Source organism: Dreissena polymorpha, chromosome 4 (genome assembly GCF_020536995.1).
Source record: "Dreissena polymorpha isolate Duluth1 chromosome 4, UMN_Dpol_1.0, whole genome shotgun sequence".
Lineage (NCBI taxonomy): Eukaryota > Metazoa > Mollusca > Bivalvia > Myida > Dreissenidae > Dreissena > Dreissena polymorpha.
Window position 1 is genome coordinate 40542333 of NC_068358.1, and position 11592 is coordinate 40553924.

Sequence of the window (11592 nt, forward strand, 5' to 3'; positions counted from 1 at the left end):
GGAGAACTGGTCTTCAAATTCAAAAGAGTTATAATAATAATGATAATATCAACAATAATACTAATAATATCAACAATTATTCTAATAATAAAAAAAATTAAAATAATAATACTAGTAATAATAATAATAATAATTATAATATTAAAATAAAAAAATAAAAATAAAACTTACAAAAATTACAAGTTATTATGTTGATGATTATTGTGATGATGATCCGCATAATTTGTGCATGTATTTCATAATAATAAATAACTCACTCAATTTAATTTGCCCAGTTCCCACACCAAGAAAAAGCACAAAATTCGTTTGACTCAGTAAATAAGAGAAAACTTCCTCATAGCATTTTTCGACGAAGTATTGATTAAATTGATTTAACAAGTTTCTGTTTCTGATCAGTTCTTAAAAGAAGGTACGCGATTATGATATTTAGCGTTAATATGATCGTTTGCTAAATAAAACGTGTAAAATCGATATGTATTGTTTTGCTTTATTCATGCTCTATTAGTCGCTGCTTAGTCTGGATTACAAGCGCATGTGTTTTGAACAGACAATAAATCGCCGAATAAAAATAACCCGTGATTTGCTAATTGATCGGATTTGTAGACACATGTTTTAGAAAGGTCTTGAGAGCACATCAATCATGTGCCAATTAGTAAACAGGGCTTACTTAGAGTAGATGGTAAAATTATTTCAATAAACTTCAAGCTTTTTGAGCTTTACAATGTATATAAAAATTACCATTAATTTACCCAATAAACGACTCTCCCCTTTTTCAATCACAACACGCCAAATTGAAATATAATTGTCCCAACCTTTGAATGTACAATGTAGCTTAGAAAGAACCGGATAACAGTCTACTCGTGCAAACATAAAGAAAACAGGCGGACTAGAAATTTGTAATGGTATATTCTTACTCAGGCGTATTAATGTACTTAAGATATAAGACTCGTCTGCAAAAAGTAAAGAAAATTCTATATGGGTAAGGGTTTAACCCGCAAATGGTGCATTTAAAAAAATACACATTAGCATTTTTTCATATTGGACATGTATGTATCTACATGCTATTGTGTACATCTCTATCAAATAGTGCATACCAGATAAGCGTATTGCACTGTTAAAACCTCTATACAAAGCGTTAAGTGCTTAACCGGGTAGGGCGACATGGTGAAGTATATTGCAAGGAAATATTGAATGCAAAAATGACGTTATAAAGAGCTTTTTCTTTTTTAGCATGGGTCTGATATTATTATCCCCACGCTTTTTGAAAAAAAAGGTGGGGATATTGTGGTTATCTCCGCCGTCCGTCCGTCTGTCTGTCCGTCCGTCCTGGCCACTATCTCCTCCTACACTAAAAGCACTAGAACCTTGAAACTTACACACATGGTAGCTATGAGCATATGTGCGACCCTGCACTATTTGGAATTTTGATCTGACCCCTGGGTCAAAAGTTATAGCGGTTGGGGTGGGGCCGCGTCAGAAATTATCACTCATTTTTTTAAGGTTATTTTACATTTACTTCTTTATTTCTACACCGATTCACTTCAAATTGATACTGGACCTCTCTTATGACAATACGGTCAATCTCAACCATGCATGGCCCCATTCCCAACCCTGGGGCGCCCCGCCCACATAGGCCACACCCACCAAAAATTTCCATTTACTATATTTTTTTCATTTCTACACGGATTCACTTCAAATTGATACTGAACTTTTGTTATGACATTAGGGTCAATCTCAACTATGCATGGCCCCAATCCCAACCCTGGGGCGCCCGCCCACATAGGCCACACCCACCAAAAAATTCCATTTACTATAATTTTTTCATTTCTACACGGATTCACTTCAAATTGATACTGAACTTCTCTTATGACATTAGGGTCAATCTCAACTATGCATGGCCCCATAACCAACCCTGGGGCCCCGCCCACATAGACCACACCCACCCAAAATTGCCTTTACTATAATTTCTTCATTTCTACACCGAATCACTTCAAATTGATATTGAACTTCTCTTATGACAATACAGTCAATCTCAACTATGCATGGCCCCATTACCAACCCTGTGGCCCCGCCCACATAGACCACACCCGCCCAAAATTGCCTTTTACTATAATTTCTTCATTTCTACACCGATTCACTTCAAATTGATACTGAACTTCTCTTATGACAATACGGTCAATCTCAACTATGCATGGCACAATTACCAACCCTGGGGCGCCCTGCCCACATATGTCACACCCACCCAAAATTGCATTTTACTATAACTTCTTCATTTCTACACCAATTCACTTCTAATTGATGATGAACTTCTCTTATGACAATACGGTCAATCTCAGCTATGCATGGCCCCATTACCAACCCTGGGGCACACCTAGGTCAAACATTCGGCGTGGGGATACGCGTCGGCCTCTGCCGCGCCATTTCTAGTTATTTCATAAATTTATCTTCGTTAAATGTTCCAAAAGTTTTCAGTTCACCATGGAAAACGTCTTTCCTGTACTAGTTTGTCTATATTTTACTTTCAAAGCGGAAGGTAATGCCCTTAACTATAACGAATACAAATGTCAGTTATAAAGTTTCACAGACTGAACCCAACTCGCGTCGTTGATGAAATATAAGGAACAAGGTAAGCTAACCAAATTGTTATTGAAACTTTAACCCAATAAGAACGGGTTCTGGAAAGAAAATACATTTGTAGACGGAATTAAAGCATTAATTTTACCGATTTGAAGAATTTACTTTCAGAGTTAAAGTGATCGGATCCAAACTAGGGAATGCTTGTTTTCAACATGTAAGGTAAAGAAGAGAATTAGTGCAAGTCTAAATTTTCGATATTTTTTGCCAAACAGTGATGTGTATGCATGGTCCGAACGGATACTGCCAAGGAGACTTGAAGTGTATATAGCGCTGTTGTCGTTAGAGTAGGGTCTGCACAAGACTGATATAGTAATATTATTTTCTATATTCGAAAAGTGGCTAATCCCTTGATTAGTCTTTTCTCAACGGTTGTTAACACGGATAAATGAGCAGAGGTTGTAAAATCGCTATTATGTGTAGTTTTACGATTCCTACTTAAGGCGTGTTTAAGAAAAAAAATGACACTGCACTGCTAGATAAACAAGAGATGCGTTTGTGAAACGCAATGCCCCCCTACTGCGCTTTGAAACCACGCAGAAGCTATATCCAAATTGAAAACACCATGACGAAGGTATTGTCTATTGGTATTTGGCAAAGTTGCGGGCATTTTGGAAAAAATCCGGAAGTGTTATTTTAAAGTACATTCGTAAGTGCAAGGCCCATAACTTCTTAAAAAATCAATGTAACGGAACAAAATTCACAATTCATCTGAATGTTATGTAGGTTGACTCACATACCAAACAATAGCCAAATATCTGAAAGCGTTGCGTAAAATAACTCTGGAAAACCAAAACTTGTCATGTCCAATCCCATAACTTCGCCAAAAATTAATGGACAAGAACGAAACTCACATTCCATCTGTAAGTCATGAAAACAGATTCACATACGAAATATCAGCTCAATATCTGAACAATTTCGAAGTCCAAGTTAGTCCCATAACCTCGAAAAAACTCAATTGAATGTCAATATTAATTGGCTTCTTGCCGACGTAGTTAATAATTTTGCATTTTCCAAAAGAGATGGAGCAAATGCTTAGGAGATGTCGCTAATGATAGGAGGTGGCGCCAATGCAGGATGTATCAATTAACAGTCGTATCACAATGACATTATCACATGACGTACATTTCATAGATAATGTTGTTTGTTATATTTGATTTATTTTTCAACGTACTTACGAAGACCCAAATCTTTACATAACATGAACACAATCTATAATAAATAAGATGTAGTTTTTTTAAATATATAAGTGATCAACTCAATTAGGAAGTCACCAACATGAATCAAACATATTGTAAGATATATACCAAAAATGTGTAATACTCAATTAAACCAATACCATAATGTTAAATAATGTTTAACATTATGAAAATAATTCATCGACAGCAATATTTGTACACAGTATGATGATTCACAAATAAATTTAAGATAATACTTCTTCCTGAAACGATGAATTGAGGCCCTTAATCAAAATGCTTAATTTACTAAAAGGACAAGGTCAACGAATCTTAATTAAGCTCATACATGTTGTTTTTCCCACTATCAACTATCAAATCTTACAAAGACGAACGTTTAAATCCATCAAGACATTATTAGAAAACTACTTTTTGTCATTATAAACGCACGCGACTCAAATGTGCTGAAGTAGTCAACTTACACAAAGTAATGTAAGTCCTGTAAACATAATATAAACCATAACATAAAATATAAAAGTGCATTGGCGCCACCTCCTTATCTGAGCACCACCTCATTGGCATTGGCTCCATCTCTTTTTGAAAAATGCAAATTTATCTGTTAGATCGGCTAGAAGCCGATGTTTTTGTGCACGCATTAATTTGAACAGGTTCAAAGCAATCGTTTTATGTAATGAGCGATTTAATTGGCTGTGAATTTGCTCATCACACAGGCACAAGACATCGATTTGCTTTTACGAATCCTTACAGGCAACAACTTATAAAGGTCCTCACGTTTCTAAGTGGGTTGTTATTGTATGTTTCTGTACATGTTTAGATGAATCAATCTTCGCTGAATCGCACTACATTGACCAATTTTAAAAATAATGCGAAATATGTTGAAAAAATCATATAAAACCTAATCGCCCTGTAAAATTATCCATGCAATTTCAAAACATCCGGGCCTGAGCGCCACCTCGGCATTTATCATTTTATACTGTAATTGTAAATGAATGCTGTATTTTGGGCCGGAGGCCTTTATTTACAAGATTTTCAATAAATCTTCAATCTTGAAATCTTGAATGAGCTTACCACCGTTATCTTTTTTATCTTAAGGTTTGTTATTTATTATTCTGATTAGGAATTTATTACTTTTTATCAAACACGAACAACATTGTTATGCATACATCAACAGCGTGATTTAAAGGAATACAAGTATCTTTGTTTCAGATCACATGACAAGTAGGGATTTTTTTAGATGAAACTTAATATTTTAAAGTAAAAAATAGCTATATCCTTATATGTTATTTTTTGTAGTGCATAGTTTCACATATCTTGAGTTTCGCAATGATCAAACAAATAAACACTATGCGTCAATGGCCCGTCCTAGTAAACCTCGTGACGGGCCAAACGCGTAAACGACTAGCTGTGATCCTGGATTTTCCGGACGGATATACATAATAAAGTAACACTAAACATCATTTAAAAAACTACAGCAATCACATAAATGTGTGACCCCACGGTACAATAAAGGACCGTCATTGTACAGTGCCAATGCCGTACAATCTAGTCCAGCTGGGACCCGGACTTGTGTAGGCGCGGTAATAGTCGACGTTGATCTCCTCTTGTGGGTCAATCGTTGCACATGTACACAGGAGGGTTTTGAATACACATCCACCAGCATAGCTTAAGGGTTGTTTGATGAAAGAATATATACTCTAGTTTCCGACGATTGTTGTTATCCTACATTGTTAAAACATAATATTTATCATAAAGCACTACAATCACATAAATTGTGCGATCCCACGATACAATAAAGGACCGTCCTTGTACATTCTCGAGGGTCCTCGTAAAGTGTCAATGCGGGCCACACAATGTAGTCCAGCTGGGTCCCGGACTTGGTGTATGTGCGGTAGAGGTCGCGGTTAAACAGCGTATCACCATCAACGTTGCACATGTACACTGGTCTTTCCTGGATGCACATCCACCAGCAAAGTTCAACGCAGTTGTTCATGAAAGCCATTTCTTTTGGGCCAGGAATAACTTTTTTACTTTTCCGTGACGATTCCAGGAAACTCTTAAAGGCAATTTATGATACAATAAGAAAGTTAAGGAAACCCTGATCTTTAAAAGCCTTAATAAAAATGCAAGACGTTTAATAAATCGATTGTAAATTGCTTCTTCGATCTTCCAAGCGTACCTTTAGTCTCGTATCAATCAACCTTGAGAGAAAATATAAAACATAAATTGCAATAATCGTTGCTATAATACTCGTATTTAAGATTGGAACAAATTTCATGTAAGAGATATGTACCTGTTGGATCTCTGGTATCGCCCTCTGAGCTTCTACTTTTCGGTAATGGTTACGATAATCTACAGCTTTTGCCGTCTTGTCCTGTCGTAAGCAAACCAGCAAAATAAATTAATTAAAATATGTATATATTAGCAAAGTGAGAGTCTATATGTATTTAAAACAAGCCAGTTTGTTTATACACAATCAAAGAGACACCACAACTAAATTGTTGTATCCTAAAAAAAAATGACTATATCATAGAATATATATAATTTAAAGAGAAGTCCGAATTTTAGTTAACCTTTCAAATCAACATTCCAAATACGTATTATATGGTGCAAAATTGCGTTTTAGTTGTTGTATTTCTTTTAACAAAATACATTAGTTGTTTTGTGTTTTACGCACTTTAAATCAATTGACAAATAACACGAATGTTGGTTTCTGTTTAACACAACGGATAAGGTTACCACTATCCGTTGTCCGGCTTCCGTGGTACAGTATTTATACGCTGACTGTAAACAGACACAAACTGATATTTATCATACCGCTAAATTGATATCTGCCTGATATAACACCTCCTAGTATATTTGTTTTTATCAGTTCAACAGGAAGTTCTTATATCAGTCGATGATAGAAGGAAGGTCATATTACTCATATTACTCGGAATCAACTATACAGTCATCGTGTTTCGTAAAATAGAATCAGATTCAACAAAACAAACACTTTGACACCAACATGTAATATATTTTAGACACAAACAGCAACACAAATAGCAAAAAAACATGTTTTACAAATGGGCCGTGCTCTGTGAAAAGGGAGTTTAATGAATGTGCGTAAAGTGTCGTCCCGGATTTACCTGTACAGACTGCAGAGGCTAATCAGGGAATACACTTTCCGCTTGTATGGTATTCTTCGTCTACAGAAAGTGTCTTCTTAGCAAAAATCCAGTTTGGGTGGAATGTGTCGTCCCTCATTAGCCTGTTCGGACTGCACAGGCTAGACACTTTACGCACATGCATTAAACCCCTTTTTCACAGATCACGGACCAAATAATTTTCGCAGGTGCTCATGCCGTCATTATTAACGCGTCAAACGTCAAAAAATCATATTCATTCACGCTAAACATGCAGCGTCGTAGCGATTTTATTCATTATTTCTTTTAAATCGGGGACGTAGAGGTATGATAAATAGAAAAACAGGTTACTGCCTGATCTGTTTCTAATATATCAGGCTCGGCACGAATATACAATGGTTCGGTAAGCCTCGCCGTTATGTTATTCCAAGCCTAACCTGATATAATAATTATTTGAAAAAGATCAGGCTGTACCCTGTTATTCTTTATATAAATTCAAACTTATGTATTTGTACGTTTGAATAAATTGGAACGTGTTTATGGCTTCACAATTTCATTTAATGTTCGGTTTTACGAATTAAAAAAAAAATGTTTAAAAAATGTAATTTTGAAAGGAAAGGCAAGCCGTTATATTATTCTTAGCCTCGCCTGATATATTTCAAAAAGATCAGACAGTAGATCTAACCTGTTATTCTCTATATATACATTCATACTTGTGTATTAGTACTTTTATAAAAATTGAAACATGGTGTATGGCTACGCAGTTTCATTTAGTTCCGTTTTACCATTAAACAAAATCTTGTAACATAAATATAATGGAAAACATACACGTGTATGTTACAATGCCTCCTTTTAAATGTCAATATTCACGAAAACAATATGATGATATCTAAAAATGAATGTTAAGTTATCAAAGGCGAATACCTTGACGACCTTTAAGAGATCTAAAATTATTATTTTCTCGTCTACTTGAGAACTGCGAATCTTTTCCTCAAAAGCATCAGTCCATTCGTTGTCATACAGCTCAGAGAAACGCTCAGCTGTTTTCGTTGGTCTGTTTGGGTCACTCAAGTCCGTTATATCTGGGTTGTCATGGACGAGAGCTGCTGCTGCTTTCTTACTATAAAGGAAAGTACAAATATTTGGTAAGTGTAGTTATGCCCCAATTTTAATCACTAAAAACTCCAAATTATTAGTATCTGTCAGCAATATGTGTACGTTATTGAATTTCTTAATGAAACACATACAAATAATAAGTCAAACGAGATTTATTTTACTAATTATATCATCAAATTAATAAGATGTTGGTTTCGTTAAGATGAAAAAAATACCTTCTCTCCAGTAAATCGCAAGTATTTTCACGGGCATCATTTTGTGTGTTTGCGCCCGAGCCACCTCGAGTTGAACTTTTTTCCAAACGCTTAGTGGATGTGTGTGGACGTTCTTGCTATAAGTACACACAATACTGACAACAATAGTTTTGTACCGAGCAAATCTGCACAATTAATACGTGCACGTCTGCAATAACGACGATCGAAATAAGAATGGGCATTTGTTAACGAGCTGAATAAGGGATAGCGATAGTATATGCGCGTCGTTGACAGTATTGCAAACCATTCAGGATTTCTCTACAGAACCGATATAAGTACAAACACAAGAGAGACCATCAGCAGCCAAATTAGTATAGCGATATTTATGGGATACGATTCTCTTATGTACTAAATGAGTAATTTTGGTTTTTAATGACGGACATATGGGTAAAGAGAAAGTGGAAGGAAAGAAACAAGAACGATTGGCAATCTTGAATCGAATCTCTATGCCAAGTTTAAACTTGGATTCAAAATTTTTTTCTTCTATGTTTTTTTAAATATATCACTATTTTAATATGTGTTTGCATTTTATTATACTATATCGATAATGAGTGAACTCGTCATTAACTTTAATAGTTAACTATATCATTCCGTTGTTTAGCTCTCGACGACGACATGGGATTTGATAAACACGGTATCAATATTGTGGGTTATCAGTATAGTTTGATCTCGTTATCACATTCCTACTTCCTCGTTTTCTCTATCATACAATCGACCCCCGGTGCAAATGAGCAAAAAAGTATACTTCGTGCTACGTTTTGTCGAATTATAGGAAAACATAAAATTAATATCACTATTTCATCGAATCAAAAAAATTACGAAATATCGATACAATATATCATGCATGATAGCACCTTGTAAAATAATGACATCACGCTTGTATAAACATCACGGTTTATCCGATTACCTCAATTTCCTTTCCTGGTATCATTTCTTGAGTTTGCTTTAACAACATGATATCTGTTAGCGCTTTCCAAAATATCGTCAAAGCGGAAAGTGTCGTCCCTGATAAGCCTGTGCGGACTGCACAAGCTATTCTGGGACGACACATTATGCACATGCATTAAACCCCCTTTTTACAGAGCGAGGCTAAAATGTATGTTTTACCTTTTGGGGCTCGGGTATCCTTTTGCGAGCCTTTGTCTTGCGGGAGTAGTTTCGATCATCAACAGCTTGTTCCGGCTTTTCTTTTAAAACTTTCTAATAGATATTACACAAAAAAAACGATTTATGTTTATATCCAGGAAACGCACTCAACATCATTTCATAGACCTAATGTTTCCGATGAATTCCAGCTAAAATGAATAGGTTTTTAACTAGTTAAGTATGTTTAATACCATGGCAATGTAAACTGAAAGAACCAGCCTCATGGACAAAAGTTATGTTTATAATGCAGACTTGACAATACGACACAAATGTTTTTTACGGGAAAACGAAACGAATTTGAATACACTGAATTCGGCCGCGGCTTTCTCTGCACAGACTTGGTATGCTGATTGTAAACATGCAAACGGTTCTAGAATAATATATATAAATATAATAATATATATTTTTCAATTTTGCTGATATTTTTCAATAATGAATAGTTTAACTCTCACGTTAATTGTTATTGATTCTTAGTTTGTACTTATCAGCGCTTTGTGAAATAACGACAACACGCTTGTAAAAACATCACGGTTTATCCGATTACCCCAAATATCTTTCCTTGTGTCACTTCTTGAGTTTGCTTTAATAACATGCTATCTGTTAGCGCTTTCGAAATCACAATGTTTAAGGACGATGTCCCGAAAGATTCCCGTACTCATTTGCAGATACCATTACACGTTATACCATTCAATAGTAAATTGAAATCAAACCAACCTATACATCAATTTATTTACATTCTAAACAATTATATTACGAACATTAGTAAAATAATATCTGTTAAAACATACCTTTAAAAACTTTAAATAAATGTGCAACTTATCCAACGCGTCTTTGGCCTGTTTTTTTGCCGAATTAAAACCTGTTGTGAGTTTAGAAAGCCTTATTATATTCTCCACATCTTTCAGCAGTATTCCGAAATCCGCACTGATGTTCGCACCGATGGATCCTTTTACAAGTTGTAGCTCTTGTTCTGCATCTTCAGTTATTTGTATTTGTTCAACAGAATAATTAGATCTTATTAACGTTTTCAAAAACAATTCCAGTTTGCTTTGAGCCATTTTGTTAAATGCCTTATAATAAAAGCTGTGTAAGTCAGAAGTAATTTACTTCCTGGTTGCCTTCTAAGTACCGATCACTCTGGGCTATCCGGTTAATCATCACAGTATTGGGTCGAAATGCATATATTGCAGTTGCCTATCGCAGCTTTATACAGTAGACTCTCTGTAAACCGAACGGTGTGGGGATCGGCCTGATCGTCCGGTTTTCAGAGAGTTCCGGTTAACCAAGAGTAGGCATATTTCCGAAATATATATGGTTTGCATTGTGTACAAAATCATATAAGAATACAACAAACCATATACATTTACATGTACCATGTGATAACTGTACTCATGTAAGGTTTATTTTTAAAGTATTGTTCAAAAAATGTGTTTTCAATCGATTAAAAGCAAAAAAAACTTCCATACCGACTTGTTTTTATTAATCTCAAAGTGAGCGTGGTGTTTTATAAATGTAAAAAATGTAGTTACATTTTACATTAGAGAGACATGCAATGGTACGAAATACGTACAATTGTAATAAACATATTTCTGTCCAGTATCTGTTTTCCATCCTGAGTCTGAGTATGTGAAATGTCAATCGAACTTTGAGTTATCAAAACATACGTATATATATATATATATATATATATATATATATATATATATATATATATATATATATATATATATATATATATATATATATAAAATATAAGCCTGTGTTCTTGGGCAAAAACTAGGAATTTTGTCACCGATTTCAGACATATTCAATGATGTATTCTTAAATCTTCAGATATCGACACAAACTGCAAGAAACACTGTCTTTTCTTCACTCAAGATTTTTGCAAATGCATTTCAATAACTTGAGATATTTGCAAAAAAATAAAGTTCTTAACGGTGTGTTTACATTCTGCCTAGCCCGTGTGTAAAACCCGGAAAACCGCCTGATATTTTTATATTTAGTAATTTTAAGCTCTTATTCCTTTGATCACGACTGTGTTCAGGATTTCAACAATCCTACGGTTTCGATGTAAGTGTTTAATTGTTTTGTATTCGACCTTGTTATGTGTAAATAAACGATCTG

At 34.9% G+C, this 11592-nt stretch overlaps 1 protein-coding gene across 3 annotated transcripts; it reads right to left on the reverse strand.

Moving 5' to 3' along the window:
- Positions 1-4908: 4908 nt before the first annotated feature.
- Positions 4909-10598, reverse strand: LOC127879078 (uncharacterized). 3 transcript variants are annotated; one of them, XM_052425678.1, is made up of 7 exons: positions 10257-10598; positions 9430-9522; positions 8284-8399; positions 7877-8072; positions 6567-6611; positions 6121-6201; positions 4909-5883 (listed from the first exon to the last, which is right to left on the reverse strand). In XM_052425678.1, exons 1-7 carry the CDS (start codon positions 10524-10526, stop codon positions 5575-5577), a joined length of 1110 nt encoding a protein of 369 aa, XP_052281638.1. In that variant the 5' UTR covers positions 10527-10598; the 3' UTR covers positions 4909-5574. The 3 variants fall into 3 exon arrangements, with proteins under 3 accessions (XP_052281638.1, XP_052281639.1, XP_052281640.1); XM_052425680.1 differs by lacking the exon at positions 4909-5883 and adding an exon at positions 5922-6028; XM_052425679.1 differs by lacking the exon at positions 6567-6611.
- Positions 10599-11592: the final 994 nt, after the last annotated feature.

Excerpts from the sequence above, each read along its gene's own strand:
- LOC127879078 (XM_052425678.1), bottom strand. The coding sequence starts at position 10,526 with ATGGCTCAAAGCAAACTGGAATTGTTTTTGAAAACGTTAATAAGATCT. Across the intron at positions 8,073-8,283 it reads TGCGATTTACTGGAGAGAAG|TAAGAAAGCAGCAGCAGCTC; the intron begins GTATTTTTTTCA and ends TTTCCTTTATAG. Across the intron at positions 6,202-6,566 it reads AAGCCGGACAACGGATAGTG|GACAAGACGGCAAAAGCTGT; the intron begins GTAACCTTATCC and ends TGCTTACGACAG.